Source organism: Halteromyces radiatus (assembly GCF_025201355.1).
Source record: "Halteromyces radiatus strain CBS 162.75 chromosome Unknown BX664scaffold_6, whole genome shotgun sequence".
NCBI classification, from domain to species: Eukaryota; Fungi; Mucoromycota; class Mucoromycetes; order Mucorales; family Cunninghamellaceae; genus Halteromyces; species Halteromyces radiatus.
In genome coordinates, this window is record NW_026251692.1 from 214,791 (window position 1) to 232,416 (window position 17,626).

Consider the following 17,626-nt stretch of genomic DNA (forward strand, 5'->3'; position numbering starts at 1 on the left):
TCTTCCCAAGTTTCATCCTCTAAATTACCTATATAAACCGATTCAGTCACTCATTCCTTTTTTTTTTCTCTACATTCACTTACGTTCACCTTTTTCAAGAGAGACTTCAGTGCCTTTTGATACTTGTACATCTTTCATCAATCGATTCAATTGATCTTGTCGTTCCTTTTCTTCCTTTTCCATCTATATTATTTCGTCAATATTATTATTATTATTATTATTATTATTATTATTATTTTTATTGTTACCTTTAAGCGAATCATGCGTTCAATTTCAGGTTTATATTCCCTATTATTATCAAATCAAATTAGAAAAAAAAATTCCTGTCCATTCACCTGTATCTTTCACTTACTTTTCATATTCATCGGCAGCTTCATCTACAGCCTTGAAGAATTCATCAATACCTTGACCAGTGACAGCTGACACACCAACAACTTTAAGATGTTGATAGAATTCATCCAACACCAAACTCATCGAGTTCATCAAGCTACTCATATAAGAAGTATCACGACGAAGCGCTTCTTGGAACTTTTCAAAATCAGTCATCCATTCCACAGCAAAATCATGGGATACCACATCCGTCTTGTTAAACACGAGAATAAAAGGAAGTTTGGTTTTATACAAGATACTACAGGCATAAAGCATATTGCTCATAAAAGTGGCAGGGGAAGTTGTGCGTGGTGTATCAATAATATAAGCAATCATAGTGGGATAAGTAGCAGCCAATGTATCAGTAATAATGGCTCCAGACGCAGACCAAGTAAAGATTTCAATTTGTCCAGGTGTATCAACAAGAATATGACTAAATAATATTAATAAGAAAAAAAGTTCGACATTATTATAATTATTATTATTACCTAACACTGTCAGAACGCTTAGCTACAAAGTTTAACACTTGATCAAATTTGGTAGTGAATAGATTCAAACTAGTCAAGATTCCTCCATTAGGACCCAAGTTGTATCTAAATAAAAAAAATAAATAAATAAAATAAAAAAAAAAGAAAGTATAAAGATAGGAATGATAATAATACTTACTGTTTCATGACTTCTTTATAATTAACAGTATCTCTAATATCAATATTGGCGGTAAAAGGTAAAGTACCTACAGCAGGATCCAAGTTGAGTACATAAGGAGGTGTCTTTTGACTATGAAGGTGAGCATTAATACGCTAGAATAATAATAATAATAATAAAAAAAGGATTAGTTATGAACGAAAAAAGATATCTATTTTATTTTACCTGCATAAAAGTAGTTTTTCCTGAACCAGCCATACCAATACAAAGAATGACAGGAGGTTGTTTTTTATTGGATGTCGATGAATCAGCCATATTATACAAAGTTAATTAATATAGATTTTGAAAAAGAAAGAAATATGTAGGAAAAAAAAAAAAAAAAAAAAAAAAAAAAGAGGAAAAATAATTGGAAGTCCGAACAAACTCTCTCAGTAAAGAAAAGGAACTGTTTGAAAAAGTCACGACATTTGGTAATAATAATAATAATAATAATAATTAAAAGGGTCTATACAAAAATAGAATGTTAATAATAATAATCAAGTTGATAATAATAAGATCGACAATGCCTTTTTTATATATTTTTTTTTTTTACTCCTATTTATCAAAAAGAAGATCATGATTTTTTTTTTAAGTTATATTATTTTTTTATTGTGAGCATATGAGCACAAAACTGCAAGGCCACGCTTTGGAACGGAAAATAACCATTCATCATCTGGGTATGAAATCCTTTAATCATAAAAAAAAAAGAATGCTCAAAAAAAAGGGCACGCTTCTTTGACTCCCCCTTTTTTTTTTCGTTGTTGTTTACTTTTGTTCTCCTTTTGTTCTCTCCTTCCTTTCTTTCTATCATCACTCATTCATTATATATTTATATATCTTCATACTTTTACTTCTCCTTGAATTTGTTAGAAAAAAAAATTAAGGTGAAAACGTTCTCTCCTTCCCTCTCTTTCTCTCTCTCTTTTTCTCCGTTTTCCATCTTTTTTTTTTATACTTTTCTTCCCTCTCTTTACTTTTACTCTTTCTTTCTTTCTTTCTTGTTACAATTCTTGTCTATTTTGGATGGCTTTGAAGGTAAGTTCCTTTTCTCCTTCCCCTCTTTCTTTTTTTTTAATGACTTCCCTTCTTACTCATATTATATACGTGTATATATATGTATGTACATGTGTGTATATATGTGTATGTGGCGTATATGTACAATCCCAAAATACTCATTATTATTATTATTTTTCTCTCTATTTATAGCTTGAACTTGAACAATGGCAAAATGCTTGTTCAGCGTTTGATAGTAAAGATTATGACTCAGCCTTGAAAACCTTTATTGTAAGTTTTTTTTTTTTTTTTTTTTTTTTTTTTTTTTGAATAGAAAGAATAACTTATGATTTTTAAATTAGAATATGGCGGATAATGCGAAAATGCATTTTAATATTGGATTGATCTTTGCAGCAGTGGAAGATCATGAGCGTGCGGTAAGAATAATAAAAATAATAAAAGAATAAAGTACGACGTAGTACATGATATTATTTGTTACTGACTGTATTACATTTAATAGTTGGCTGCTTACTCTAGATCAATTACTATGGATCCTTATTTTGCTGTAGCTTATTTTCAAAAAGGTGTATCTCAATTTTGTTTGGGAAATATGCAAGAAGCCATGCAAGAATTCGATAATGCTCATGTGGTAAAAGATTCATATATTATATTATATAAAATATTTAACCCTTTTTTATATATAGAAATTACGTGGTAATCAAATTATCAATTATCAACAACTTGGTCTAGCATTTCGACTCTATGCATGCGAAGTATTATTCAATCGAGGCATCTGTCGACTTTATTTGGGGAAAATTGATGCTGGACTGACAGATTTATATCATGCTCAAAAATCCAAGATGACCGAAGAACACGACGTGATCGATCAAGCTGTACGTGAACGAGGTAAAGGTTATTCAGTCTTTTCTATTCCAGTCGGTGTATTATATCGTCCTCCTGAAAGTAGATTACGACAAATGCGTGGTAATGTGGATATGTTCGATGTGGTAGATAAACTTGGATTAAATAAATTTCAGAAACCAATCATGGCTGGTCAACCTACTCCTTCTTCTGGTATTAGTCGAAACAATTCTGTCTTATTATCAAGTACAAAATATCAAAGAAAACAATCCCTTGGTTTTTCATCTCTTGGAAAATCCATCCCTATGCGTCATACTACTTCACAACAACATCCAACATCTTCCAGTTCAAATACTCCTCCTATGTTAGATCCAATTCCTGTGGCATCTGTGTCATCTCATTATCCAAGAAATCATCATCATCAAAACAATAGTAACAACAATATACCATTATTATCATCCTCATCCTCATCCTCATCCGTCTCTCAACAACAATATCGTCAACAATATCATCCTACAGAACGTCCAAGAAAGGATTCTAATCCAGGTCCTTATATGCAATCATATTCATCACAAGAAGATTGGCCTGATACCTCCTCACAACCTTCATCTTCCACCTCATCCTTCACATCAAGTTTACGTTATCGTGCCGATGGTCGTCGTGTGGATAGTGGATTTGAATCATCTCATGAAGATCGATTTTCATTCTCATCAAGAAACTCTGCCAAAAGTCACAAGACCAATCGTTATTCACCACCACCTGTACCACCCATTCCAAAATCATCTTCATCCACTACTACTCATACGAATAGTAACAGTCACGTCTATGATGAAGTATTTGATCCCATGTCTTACACTCAATTTGATTCCAACGACTTGACCAATGAATTTCAACATATGACAGTAGAAGATGAACGAGATCGGATTCGTGGACGACTCAATGGAATGACAGATGAAGAAGGAGAAAGACGTGGTAGTGAACAAAGTGGAAAAAGTATATCAGTACGACCTACACCATCCACATCGACTCATTCTCGCAATGATAATCAAGGTAGCAAAATCAAAATCAAGGTCCATCATATCGATACACGTGTTTTATTAGTCTCTTCCACTATCACCTTTGACGATTTAATTGCAAGAGTACGCGACAAATTGAATGCTCCTGCTCATACTCGACTTCAATACAAGGATGAAGACAATGAAATGGTGTTGATGATTGATGATGATGATTTACAAATGGCTCGACAAATCCACAAAGTGCGGAATAACAATGATCTTGGCGTGGAAAAAATGGAAATTTGGTGTATCACTTGATTTTTTTTTATTTTTATATATTTTTTTTTTTATTTTAGCATTTATTTCTACTCATCGTGTTGTATTTTATTTTAATGTATTTATCCCCCCCCTCCCTTTTTGTTTACGAAAACTTGTACTCCTCTCCTTTTTCACTGGTTGTACCATTTTATTCTATTCTTCTTTTGAACGCATCAATAAAAACATATTTCTAAATACAATCTTTTGACAAAGTCTAAAAAAAGTAAAAATAAATGACAAATCCTGTCTAAAAATATATTATCTTGTCATCGGATAAAAAAAAAAAGCCATTTGATCAAAACAAACAATACTAGTGATTTATAAATGAACCTTTTTTAGGTCAAAAAGTGTATCTCTTCACTAAAAACAACACCTTATTCTAAAAAGAAAAAAAAAAAGGATAATGCTGACTATTTTGAAACATATGTGTCAAAGCCCACTATTGGGATCATTTGGCTAAAAAAAAAAAAAAAAAAAAGGAATGGAATTCGTCTACTTTATAAAAGAACCAATTTTTTTTTCATTCATTTCATTTCTTTATTAGAAAAAACAAAAAAAAGATGGTATCCTCTAGTTTGATCTTGATTCTTTGCGTTTTCTTATTTCAAGTGTATGGTTTTCCTGTTCGCCGTAGTGCCTCCATCCATTTACAATCATCTACTGATTTCTGTTTCTTTTTGCCTCCTCATCCTGGAGACGATGTGGGTGCTACTGAAGATCAAGGCATTCCTTTTTGTTCCAATACAACCACCAATGCTTTCCCTCAAGGTCTGATTGTGTCTTCTCATTTCGAAAGTCAAGATGCTTATGTTCAAGTCACTGGTCGACTCAATCCAGATGCCTATCAACTCAGTCATACTGATGGAGGTGGTCAATATGATAACAGTAAGTTCATCTCTAAAAAAAAAAAATTCATCATTCATCCTTTTTATATGTAGAGGATATCAGTGATGTGACATGTAATGGATATGATTATTTTGTCAACATGTTGGAACCTGATAATGGTCAATATTGTATTCGATGTTGTGAATCACAATCTGATTGTAATTTGGGAGAAAGTAAGACATACAAAAAAAAAAAAAAAAGGTTGCATGTTTGATATTAACTTTTTTTTTTTTCCTTTAGGTACAAAAGGATGTGAAGCCATTGTACCTGGTGATTATAGTTAAATCAAGAAGAAAAGAAAAAAATAGAAGATCATCTACCCTAGTCTTTGAATCATACATTTCCTTTCTTTATTATTATTATTATTGCTTTTTTCTTTTTTGTATATTAATTTCTGTCATCTATATTTTCTGCTTTGCCATTTTTGGTCGGCGACTTGCCAAATAAAGTATTCACACTAAAAAAAAAAAAAAGGGTCCAACCCCTCGTGTCATCATCTGACCATCATCCAAAAAAACAATAATAATAACATATTGTAATAATACATCCACTACTTTATTATGACTAAACTAAAAAAAAAAAAAAAACGACGGGGGGGGTATCTATGAACCAGTTTGAATGCGTCGTCGTTGTTTTTCCACTGCTTGTGAGACTTGACCAATATCTTTTTCAGCACGTCGTACCATTTTCGCCAAAGCCAATAAATCTTGATCCAAAACAGAATCATCCAACACACCAGAAGAAGCTGTGGTTGTTCTATCCCATCCATCCAATGTTTGGAGCCATGACCAAAGTTCATCACGATACGTTTGTTCCACAGAAGTATCCATTTCATTAGAAGGTTGAGTTAATCGATTCAAACGTGATTCTACATCGACCATTTTCTGTACAAGCAAAAGGTTGACACAGATCATGATCACCATACATACAACCATCCAATGGTTAAGGGTCAACATCAGGTTGGTTCTGCATATCGTCCAGCCATATCGTATGATTTCTATCACTTGTGTTAATCCATGAAAGAATACCTTGGATTTCTTCTTGCCCATTTCTTCCTGTTTGTCTTGTTCTTTCTTCTTGTGTCGTCTTGCCTTCTTTCTTTTGCGTCCTTGATAATGTTTTCTGTCCAATGCAAATTCAGCTGGATGTGCTTTCATGTACTGTTTGATGGCAGTATCCAGTTGTTTATAAAACGATATTTGACCATCAACTGATGCTTTGTCAATAGTAGCTATATATATATATATATATAAAGAATGTTAAAGAAAATAAAATGATGATATATTGTTTCTCTTACATTTTAACCATGATGATTTTGTAAAGTCAACCAAGACTGTCACCAACATACGTATTCGACCATAGCCAGCCCAGGTCATACAAGTTTTGGTTTTCACAGAAAAAGAATTACCAGATGGTACATCAGGTGTTTGCGTTGTGGTCAACACCGTCACACTTTCCTTGAGATTTGAATAAATTACTTCTTCGGTCTGAAGACATTGAGTTTGTTTTGGTCCTATTCAACATATATATATATATAAAGTGATGTTTAAAATCCTGTATCTTCATTTCTTGTCATATCTTTTTTTTTTATTACCTATGGATCCATTCAGTGGTTTGATATAAGATGTTTTTCGAATTTGTTGTTCAGTATCTTCTGACTTTATCCATTCACCAATATTCAGATCTAGTCATCATCAAAATAATAGTAATGAGTTTCTAATAAAAGATAATATATATATATATATATATATATATATTTACCTATTGATTTCATGTCTTCTATCAAAAACCGTTTCATGAATCCACTATTGTACATCAAGTTATTCATTGTTTCCAAACTACAATTGTAAGTTTCATCCATCACCGTATTTGGATAATGACCTCCGTTTTCACCACATGTACAATCTGTCCTTTCATGAGCTTGAGAGGGTTGTTGTGTTGGTACTTGTTGTCCTTGTTTTCCAGATATCTTTGGCGTTTGAGTAAAATCCATCGTGATTTGGCTTCTATTATTTCTACTACCATTGATTTTGGCACCTTCAGATAAAGCACGTCTTCGTAAAGAATCTTGTTTGATTTGCTTTTTGATAGCTGAAACAGGAGGAATGGATACTAAAAAAAAAAAATGGTCATAAAATTTTTTTTTGTTTTATTTTAAAAAATTTACCTTTGTCTTTCTTTTCTTCTTCCTCTTCTTCCGTTTCAGTGCCAGAATAAGTGTAATCAGAATCCATATCAGAACTTTCATTGTAATCGCCTTGTATTCCATCTTCTTGGTCCAATTGGCTATTCTGTATGTCGTCTGTACTTCCATTCGAAGATCTATATGACAATGGTCGAGAATATCGCCAGACATCCACAATCAAATCATAAGCTTGGTCTCTTGAAAGAAACGAAGCGAAAAAGTGCTATTTAAGAACATAAAAATTGAGCATTTATAAAACTTTTATATATTTTTCATGATTTACCTTGGATTGAAGAGTGGATACTTGAATCGCATTGGGAATGAAAATGGCTGTTGATCTTTTTTCAATTTCTACAATATCAGCAAAGGCAATCACCAACTATATATAAAAATAGATAATAATATATAAGATTATCTTATTTTGATAAATGAACAAACTTACATTTGTTACCCATCCAAAAATATTGGCATTGAAGCATAAATGGTTTTCTGAGATATAAAGTCGACCTTGTACCAAGATTTCCTTTTGTAAAGCACAACCATAATCTAATAAAATAAAAAATCATCCATTAAAAATTTTATCTTTTTATATATATTAAGATTTACCTTCCACCAAAGCATCATCTTCGGGAACACTACGGAATAAAGCATGGAATTCTTGATTTCGTTTTTCACTGATTGATTCTACACGAACAGCAGTTGCAATACTACCAGGAGCCATCATAGAGACTTCACCTTCAGAACCTGATCCTTCAGTACCATCGGAGCGACGATGAAGAACGGGTAATTGCGGCGAGGCCGAGGAGCTTCTTCTTCTTCTTACTGGCGTACTATGATTGCTTGAACCTTCCATTTGTTCATTGACTGGAGTGGATGGTCTTGATACTGACTTGACAGATGCATTGGTAGTGGATGTGCTAGAAGACCGGGACCGTGTTTTCATTCGTGGGAGAGGAAGTCGAAGAATGCGTTTGTTATCTTGTTCTGGTGCTGCCACTGGCGTTGGTAAGGATTGAAAAGAGGATGACTTGATAGGTTCTCCTTTCACTTGATCATTGTTGTTATCAGATCTTGAAGGAAAATGGTCTAAACGTAAGGACCCCCAAGAAGCATCTTGATGAGTTTCTTGTAATGGTGTTGGTGCTGAAACATCGATTTGAGGTGGTGGAACACCAGGTGATCCTTCTGAATTTCGACGGGGTATATTTGGACGTGTTGTTGTATTAATAGCTGGAGGTCGATCATTAGATATGGTATTTGAATGAAGTCGTTTATGTCGAGACATTTGGGGTATGTCTTGTACAAAAAAGGAAAAATAAAAAAAAAAAAAAAGAAAAATGAAAGAAAGGAAAAAAAAAAAGACTCTTTCCAGCGAAATGCCGAAATTAAAAAAAAAAAAAAGATTAGTTTCACCACGAGTTTAACTAGGGTATTGAGTAAGAAAAAAAAAAGGGAAAAAATAAAAAAAAAAAAAGTGATGATTCTCTTTATTAACAAATATTAAACTATTCTATATAAATTATATTACAATTTCATTAATCACCTTGACAAGAAGATCATATGGAGCAGTGGTAAATAAAGTAGATGGATATATACTACTATTCCAAGTGGGGTGTAACAAAATATGACAACAACCAACATTTTGAATATCATATTTTGTCAGTGTTTGTGTTCCCTGAACGTCAGGATAAGGTGTAGGTCCAGCTTCACTATAAATCTAATCACTAGTGATTAATTTCTTTCTTTTTTTTTTTTTTTTTTTTTTTTTTTTTTTTTGGTTTCATTCTTATGTCTTACCGGAAATCCAGATGCAGGATCCATAATATCAGCCCATATGCCTATCCTTCGAAGTCTATCTACTACACTTTTTCCCCAACTGACAAACTGAAAAAAGAAAAAAAAAATTAGTTTCCTTTTTAATTTCGATCAAAAAAGACTTACTATTTCTAATTTTTCATTCCGTTCATGATTAACCGTTTGAGTAATACCAACCATATCATGTTCACAACGTTGAATCACTGGAACCACCAAGATTTCTTTCAGTTGTTTGTTGGTCAAACTAGGAAAAACCACAGCTAATTCTCTTCCAAAACGAGTTCCTGGTGAATGAATAGAATATTCAAATTCGGAGTCTTTATATATAAAACGAGTTGCCTGTACTCTACATGTAGGTGAAGAATGGTTTGAATTTGGTTTATAACTAATAGTTTCTTTTTTGACGGGTATCGTATCAGTGCTTGCCGACATTGAGAGAAATAAAAAGACAAAGATTAAATCTGTCTCTGTCTTTGTCTGTCTTATCCATATTTCAAATACCGTCGAAAATCGCCAAAGCGTGGAATACCTGGACAGTCACCCTTTTTTTTTCCTTTTTTTTTTTTTTTTTAATTTTTAAACCTTTTCCCTTCTTAAAGCATATTTCTTTCACGTCTTTCTCTTTTTTTTTTTTTCTTTTACATTTTTATCTGCCTCAACAATAGTCATGACTGCGGTGGATACTAAACCTACTTGGTCACATGGGGCAAGAAATCTTCACGACTTTATATGTAAAACACGATTATCATCGTCAGAAAATGATGCCGATCTTTTATTACAACTACTCGAAGACAACAAACAACGGTTTCGTACCTTACTTGACGATGCTCCCAAGAATACAGAACATAGACGAGCCCTTCAAGCAGGTAAAATAAAATTACTTGAAATAAACACGATGTATTTTTTTTTTTTTATAAACAACGTACTCATTCTTTTTATTTTATAGGCAATGCTTATATAGATCGCGCTTTATATAAACCCAACGAAGAATTCATTAAAGAAACATTACTTCTTTCGGATGAACTAGATATCAATGAACACGTTGCAGCAACTTTACTTTACCATGGTCAAGCAGAATCGAATCGTGTTAATTCTGAACGTATATACGCATGTATTGAACTTTATCACACTGAACGGGGTTATCTATTGGCATGTTTGGAAATCATTCTTAAATCTATCAGTGATGCATCTCTTGACGATCAAATCAAAGAAAGGTTACTACAATTCATAGACGATATTATGACTGATGATGCTATTCCTTTTGGTGAAAATGGTCCTACCGGTACTTTTCCTTCCAAATTACTACAAACTGCAAAAAAACTCAACACCATGATCAAGTCTCTCAACAAAAATGACTCTCTTGGTGCAAGTGCAACAACAACAACAACAACAACTTCAACTACTATTGGATCTCAACAACTACAAACTATGCCAACTTCATCACAATTAGATATCAAAATTACAGCCATGCGGATCGACAAACTGAAAGATGAACGAATTTACCTCATGCAAATCTTATACCACTTGGCATTACTCTTTTGGCTTAAAGGGGATGATTTATTAACAATTTTGGGATATGTGGAAAAATCAAACTTATCGACATTGACAACACCTTATTTATCTATGATTTTGATGGCAGCACTCTCTCCGACAATCGACATACACAAGAATGGCAAGGATATGGCACTCGACACTGATCTTGTACAGAAATGTCACGATAAGATACAACAAAAAGAACAATGGAAAGTGCCGGCATTACGATCTATGATTACTTTACAATGGGTATCCTTCTTGATGACTGCTTTACAACGAAATCCTGACTTGGAATCAAAACTAGCCATCAACGAGCTCAAGTGTAAAGAACTAGCTTCAGATAGTATGTCCTCTTCTAGGGTGTTTGGGTTTATGAATGATTATTTATTACGATTCCAACAACAAGATGGTCAAAGCGTAGAAGAACAGGACAAAAAGAATTATGTGACAGAAGACAATGCTATGGTGCTGGATGGATTGACGGTGGATCCTGGAGACTATACAAAGTTTCATGCTGATATCAAACCTGATTTTCAAGAAGTGGTGGTATATGAAATCAAGGAATTGACAACTTTTATTATCAAACATCTGACGGATGTTCTGCGTGATCTCAACTATCAACAAGAAGACAAAGTTTATCAGATGGGTACTGTGGTGACCAAGGGTGCAGCCATTGTTGGACCGGAGGATGAACTCTATAACAAGCAAGATCCTGAATTATTTTTCACACTTTTGGCTAGTATCTATCGTCATGGGAAAATCAATCAAGGTCTTTGGTTCTGGATTCAAAATGATTCGATGGAAAACAGCTTTGTTAAATGGGTGATTGACAATATCAAGTTGGTGGGAACCATGCGTGCGTGTTTCGAATTCTTTGGTGCTATTTCTTGTGGTGATCTCTGTGCTCCTCATGCTTTCCGTTTCTTTGAATTAGGTACTGTCCGTACACCAAGCATTGCAAATAGTCAATTATTTTCGTGGGGAAAGTTATTTGCTGCTATTCATTTTTATGTTCCTCTCCTTCGTCAAGCAACTGAAGCTTGCCCGGCTGAATTTCCTCCTGGAGAAGAAGATCTGCTCAAGACATTTTTGTATTTATTGAAGCAAGTGGTACAATACTCTGGGGAAGCACGTGTAGCGTTATGGAATGATCCTGTCTATCGTGTACGTGATTCATTGACGGAATTGGCAAACAGTAGTATCTCTGCTTCTCTTCGTGCTTCTCTTTGTGACGTGATGGCTGCATTCTGTTCTCCATGGGGTGGTGGGATCAATGATGTTGGACGAAATATTTCTCTTCAAATCTGGCATATCATTGAACATGGCAATGTATTTATTATCAAACAACAAAAACAAAAACAACAACAACAACAACAATCTTCAATGAATCAATTATCTGGTTTTTTGAAGGAACTGTCATTAGAAAGAGAAGCTAGATCATACACTGAAACTTTATCAGCACTCAATCTTTTGGTCAATCTGATTCATACTCAAAGCAAACGGGATGAATTACAAAGTGGTTTCTCTCCTTTGGTATCTTCTATTCCAATGGATCTTGGCAAAGAAACAAGGTTTCCTGGTGCGCAACCCTATATCTCGACAGTGATTGATGATGTCCTATTGGTGTTAGATGATCAACGCTACAAGGTACCAAATGAGAAATGGGCATTGACTGAAATGTGTTTGAAGATCTTGGAAAATAGTGTGTTTTCATTTGATTTATCGCAACTATTGGAATCACATGTCGCTTGGCAACAATCACCTACTTACAAGTCAGAAGTGGATCGCGTGCTTTGTTATTACATTACTCATCCTGGATTTGAAGTGATTATGAGGATCTTATCTGGTGCTACACTGATTGGGGAACTTTTCAAGATCATTGAAAGAGGAAGAAAGGCCATCATCAACAGCAGAACGCCGTCCAAGTCCATTCCTAGTAGTTTGGTACGTTGTCTACGTATTCTTTTCCGTGTGATGCAATTACAAGATGCTTTTGGAAACTTGCTTGTACCTGACGTGCTTCGATCATCCACTCGCTTACCTTCTGGAAACTACAAATTAGATGATCTTACTTTTGCACCGTGGCCGTCTCTTGCACCTGTTGGAAACCATATGCTTTGTAGCAAGTCGGTGATTGTCCAATTGGCTGAACTGGTTGATTTTGGGGATTATGAAGAAATTTGTTACCTCAGCAGCAAAATCTTACATGGATTATCAATGGAACCGTCTACAAGTCGTGAACAATATGATGTCTCGCGTGTGGCTGGTATATCACATGTATATGGAGGATTGGGATCACAACTGGCGGAACTGTTAGCAATGAGTGACCATTCATACGATATTATCCGTGGCATCAGTGAACGCTTTGGTATTGAACAACCTGAACGAACAACATATGATGATTACGACTTTGATATCAACAATATTCCTTTTTGGATGGCGACCCAGATCTTGAACAATAAATACCGGTACGAAAACGACTTTGATCAACAATTCATGACATCTTCAGTGCGTGTGGCCATTTTGGATATGCTATTGGATAATGCCCCAAACGACAAACCATCACCCAACTTGACAGAATTTCTTCTTGGTATAGAAGCTTTGACACCAACACGAACATCACTTCTGGAAAACAACGATCGTCATCATACACAAGCTCGAGGTGCCAAATTGATTTGTCTTCATGCCATTCTAGATATGCTTCGAGCCAATTTGAATGTCTCTTCTTTAGAACAAGTGGAATACCAAGATCAATCTTTCCTTCCTCTGACGGCGACCCATCCTGTCTTGGCTGAAAAATGTTACCAACTGATCTATCGACTTTGTGCTAGAAAATCAACATCTTTCAAACTGATGCAGTATCTACGACTTCGGGACGATTATTTTTATAACCAACTGGAGGCTATGCTATCAACACTCTCAGTCTACACTTTGGGCAACAATCATCAAAATACATTCACGACCCCTGGTGCCATGGTGTTCACGGATGGATCCAAAGTGACTTGCGATATGATTCATTTACGATCAGAATTACATCAACGAGCCTGGCGACTCAAGACGATTGCTATAGAACTTCATGTTTTATTCGATACAAAGTCCAAAACCGATGCAACACGATTGTTGAATCTATTATATGGTGATGATGATAATAATACAACGACGGACCAACAAAGACTTGCTTCTGTAGAAGAACCATTCACTAGTTTCATGGATTTACCTACTACACTTGATTTTACTTGGGAGGATGATCTTATCAAGAAGAATACCCTGGCGCTTCATTACTTTGATAGGTTTGATGCCAAATTGTTCCAAACAACATCGGTGACGGGATGCAAGGTCAATGACATTCGATCCATTTATGGGTATCTTCGACGACAACAACGCAACCTACAACAAGCAGGGACATTGATGATGGATACTGACAACTGGGCAGCTGAAAAGGAAATGGGTGATCTGTTACGGCATGTGATGGCGGACAATCATGCACGAGAAATCCAACATGGACAACATCATTGTTTCGACGCCTGGCTTCAAGTGATCCAAATCACCGTCATCGACAATTTCGACTTTTTACCACCAACAAAACGTGAACGTATCCTTGGTGTATTGATGATCAAACTTGTCTCTCTATTGACGAAATACAAACAGGATGAGAAGCTGTTGATGGGTGTGGCTCATACATTATTACTGTTCATGCAACGACTACATCATGAAGATCATCCAGCGACATTGATCCATCAACAACTCTATGGTGTCTTTGAAAACTTGGTTCGTCTCATGCCCTCCATGCCAAAACAAGTCCGGCCAATCCTCTATGCCGCCATGGTTCATCTTGTTCAAACCTTACGTGGTTCCACTTTACGATTGGATATGCTGCAACAATTGGCCAAGCTGCGTGCTGATACCCTTCCACAATGAATCTGATTTAGATAGATAAACAGATTTAAATAAAACAAGTTTTTTTTTTTTTTTTTTTTTTTATTATTGTTATTGTTTCTATCAAAAAAAAAAAGTGTATTTCATTTCATAATCATTTTATTATTATTTTGATAAAAAAAAAAAAGGGGAATATTATACAAAAGATGAGAATGTCATAAATGTTGAATATATAAATAAATAAGAACTATTTGTTGACACGACCAGAAAACAATGTAAAGGGACGTTTTTGTTGACAAGTTTTTCCAGAAAGTGATGGGGTAACAAAAGAGGAATCAATACTTTTCCGTTGTTGTTGTTGTTGTGTATAAATACCGGAATCTGTTCGCCAAACTTGAATACATCCATGTACATCTGAGGTTACAATGATCTGACTATCAGGATAATCATACTTTTCACTTGTTTTGTAAATAAATTTTGTATTATCATCATCATCATCATCTTCATCAACATCATCATTATTATTGAGACATGGTGGATCATCTGGTATAGGTGTATGATTGAGGATAATATCATGTCCAGTCAATGCTAATTGTTGTCTTGTTCTATGTGAAGCAAAGATGGCATTGGTGATTGTGCTTTTATGTGCTTCAAAGAATTCATGATGATGTTGTAGTTTTTCCTTGGCTCGTTGTTCTCCACGTTTCAACCATGATCCAAGACCTTGTTCCGTTGTTGATGGTTGACCTCCGCTCGTATCACTACCACCACCGCCATAAACTGATCCATTTGATCCATGATGATTGGTGATCATATCCCTTGAAAATCGACTTGATGAAAATCCAGGATGTCCAGTCGGCCATAGATATACACTACAATCCTCAGATCCACAGATAATATATCGTCCATCATCACTACAAAAAAAAAAAAAAAAATCTGAATTAAAAAAAAAGAAAAGAACTATATTTTTTTTTTTTTTTTTATTTTTTGGCTGAAATTACCTGAATGTAGCCATAATTTGCATGGTAGAATTATCCAAACCTTTATACTTGTAAATCAAACTCTTGTCTTTCATATTGATCATTCGAATCCGAGAATCATTACTAGTGATCAAAAGCTTTTCATCCCCTGGTGGCATATTCGGCATGGCTTCTATCCCAGTGATTTTCTTGCCCTTCTTTGCTCCACGTTTCTTGACATTGATTTGAGTATTGTATTTGAGACCTTGTGTTTCATAAAAATAGACTTGTCCAGTATATGATCCTACACAAGCTGTTCTTCCATCCAAAGTAAATCCAACCGCTGTAATAAGATTTTCATTTGGTACTTCATTCCAAAATGCCACTTTTTTATCGGTAATACTCCATAGACGAACTTTACTATCTAATGATCCAGATAAAAAGAATCGATCATCCTTTATTAAAAAAAGAAAAATATGATGATGAATATATAAACTTGAGATTTGATTTTTTTTTATTTACCTTTGGGTGGAATTTGATTCCAGTAACAAAATCCAAATGAACAAAGACACAAAGACATTCTGATTTGGTGACATGCCATAATCTAAAAAAAAAAAAAAGCAAAATCATTTCATTATTCTTCTGTATCAAAGAAAATGTTCTTTGTTTTTTCTTCTTTAATACCTAACAGTTTTATCCATAGAACTTGAAAGTAAAAAGTTATTCTAAAAAAAGAGGATTTAAAAAAAAAGGTTTCAATCTCCGAGTGGGGTTTATGCAATTTACCTTTGACCAACTAATATCCAAAATATCTGCTTTATGACCATGATATTCTTGAATGGGAGTTTCATTAAAGACTTTGATTGTATCTAATTGTTCACCATCATCATGATTGAGTTTTTCTGATAAAATTTCCCATACACGAAGAACACAATTTTGTCCACCTGCTGCTAAATATTTCCCATCTTTGCTGAATTTCATGGCCCAAATAGCTTGATGAGGTCGATTAGGATGTGCATGATTTTCGTCTTCCATTCCTTTGTATTCTGTTTGTCGTAATTCATTTGAATGTTCTGTTTTGGTTAAGATTTGTGCCAATACCAATTTAGAAAGAGCTTTGTTTTGAGTTTTAGCTTTGGATTTTATCTAAAAAATAATATATAATAACAATGAGGAACCCTGTAAATGAATTCATAAAATTTACCTTGATATAACGTTCACCATGTGGAGGAAGATGTTGATTACCAAACATAAAAGATCGTGTGGATTCAATACTACGTCGATGATGGCGAATAGTAGTAGAAGGATGTTCGTCCGAAGAACTGTCATTATCACTATCCTTCTCTTGTATCGATTTATTACTACCAGAAGTTGGAGGATATTTTCGAAGACCTATTCTTGATAATAAATCCATTGATTTTTTCCTATTTATATAAAATATATATTTTTTAAAAAATAAAGTAAAATAAAATAAAAAAAAATCAAAAAAAAATCTGATTTACCTTGTAATAGAATGTTTTGGTTGATGTGATGGTGGAGATAATGTATTATCAGTATTGAATGGTTGATCAGATTGTGAATCAGTATGATCTTCGTAGATATAAACTGAAGGAATGGAGGTTCGTCTTCGTATTTGTTCTGCTAAAGGATGAAGGGAAGAATTGTATTCCGAATCTAGTGAATCTTGAAGATTCATATGATCATATTCTATTTTTTCCAAGAAGAAGAGAAAATAAATTAAAAAAAAAAAAAGAAGGAAAAAGGAAAAAAAGAAATACCGGGTGAGGTGAGGGTATTTGAGTTTCAAAAAAAAAAATGGGAAAACTTTCTTTTTTCTTTTTTTGTTACCTTCTGATAATAAAGTGTGTTGCTGAGTTGCCTGAAAACTAGAAGTAAGTGCCTTGGGAAGATGCATAGTATTACCTTTAGGAGCTTGTGGTGATACTAAATCTTTTGCATCATAAAACTCTTCATCTGAAATTGACATTTTATTTGTTTCTTTCAAAAAAAAAAAAACAGTTTAACACTGAGAAAATAAGAAACAATAATAACAACTAAAGATATAGAAATAAAGAGAGAGAAAGAAAGAGAGAGAGAGAAATAAGAGAAAGAGAAAGGGAAAAGAAGGGAAAAAGTGATAAAAAAAAAAAAGA

General features: G+C 34.1%; 7 protein-coding genes across 7 annotated transcripts; 3 read left to right on the forward strand and 4 right to left on the reverse strand.

The window, feature by feature from the left end:
- Positions 1-75: 75 nt before the first annotated feature.
- BX664DRAFT_266650 (uncharacterized protein) lies at positions 76-1,329 on the reverse strand (the record flags this gene model as incomplete). The annotated part of the gene is made up of 6 exons (XM_051540914.1): positions 76-183; positions 249-288; positions 353-802; positions 858-962; positions 1,036-1,169; positions 1,240-1,329. The coding sequence occupies 6 exons, from the start codon at positions 1,327-1,329 to the stop codon at positions 76-78; spliced, it is 927 nt and encodes a 308-aa protein (XP_051397926.1).
- A 480-nt stretch (positions 1,330-1,809) lies between these two features.
- Positions 1,810-4,220, forward strand: BX664DRAFT_299846 (uncharacterized protein; the record flags this gene model as incomplete). Its single annotated transcript, XM_051542322.1, has 7 exons — positions 1,810-2,088; positions 2,260-2,337; positions 2,409-2,483; positions 2,567-2,695; positions 2,751-3,153; positions 3,427-3,651; positions 3,814-4,220. The coding sequence occupies exons 1-7, from the start codon at positions 2,077-2,079 to the stop codon at positions 4,218-4,220; spliced, it is 1,329 nt and encodes a 442-aa protein (XP_051397927.1). The 5' UTR covers positions 1,810-2,076.
- Positions 4,221-4,678: 458 nt separating this feature from the next.
- Positions 4,679-5,577, forward strand: BX664DRAFT_337164 (uncharacterized protein). The gene is made up of 3 exons (XM_051546176.1): positions 4,679-5,105; positions 5,159-5,278; positions 5,346-5,577. Exons 1-3 carry the CDS (start codon positions 4,781-4,783, stop codon positions 5,387-5,389), a joined length of 489 nt encoding a protein of 162 aa, XP_051397928.1. The 5' UTR covers positions 4,679-4,780; the 3' UTR covers positions 5,390-5,577.
- Positions 5,578-5,707: 130 nt separating this feature from the next.
- On the reverse strand, positions 5,708-8,011 carry BX664DRAFT_266860 (GRAM domain-containing protein; the record flags this gene model as incomplete). The annotated part of the gene is made up of 8 exons (XM_051540926.1): positions 5,708-6,336; positions 6,403-6,618; positions 6,700-6,789; positions 6,867-7,058; positions 7,348-7,513; positions 7,574-7,669; positions 7,733-7,836; positions 7,897-8,011. The coding sequence occupies 8 exons, from the start codon at positions 8,009-8,011 to the stop codon at positions 5,708-5,710; spliced, it is 1,608 nt and encodes a 535-aa protein (XP_051397929.1).
- A 740-nt stretch (positions 8,012-8,751) lies between these two features.
- BX664DRAFT_337167 (uncharacterized protein) lies at positions 8,752-9,546 on the reverse strand (the record flags this gene model as incomplete). Its single annotated transcript, XM_051546177.1, has 3 exons — positions 9,232-9,546; positions 9,088-9,174; positions 8,752-9,007 (listed from the first exon to the last, which is right to left on the reverse strand). Coding segments are annotated over exons 1-3 (586 nt in total), but the record flags the coding sequence as incomplete, so codon positions are not given.
- Positions 9,547-9,697: 151 nt separating this feature from the next.
- Positions 9,698-14,592, forward strand: BX664DRAFT_337168 (nucleoporin Nup186/Nup192/Nup205). The gene is made up of 2 exons (XM_051546178.1): positions 9,698-9,971; positions 10,052-14,592. Exons 1-2 carry the CDS (start codon positions 9,773-9,775, stop codon positions 14,554-14,556), a joined length of 4,704 nt encoding a protein of 1,567 aa, XP_051397931.1. The 5' UTR covers positions 9,698-9,772; the 3' UTR covers positions 14,557-14,592.
- A 169-nt stretch (positions 14,593-14,761) lies between these two features.
- BX664DRAFT_266525 (WD40-repeat-containing domain protein) lies at positions 14,762-16,619 on the reverse strand (the record flags this gene model as incomplete). The annotated part of the gene is made up of 5 exons (XM_051540911.1): positions 14,762-15,450; positions 15,619-15,928; positions 15,996-16,077; positions 16,158-16,198; positions 16,260-16,619. Coding segments are annotated over 5 exons (1,482 nt in total), but the record flags the coding sequence as incomplete, so codon positions are not given.
- Positions 16,620-17,626: the final 1,007 nt, after the last annotated feature.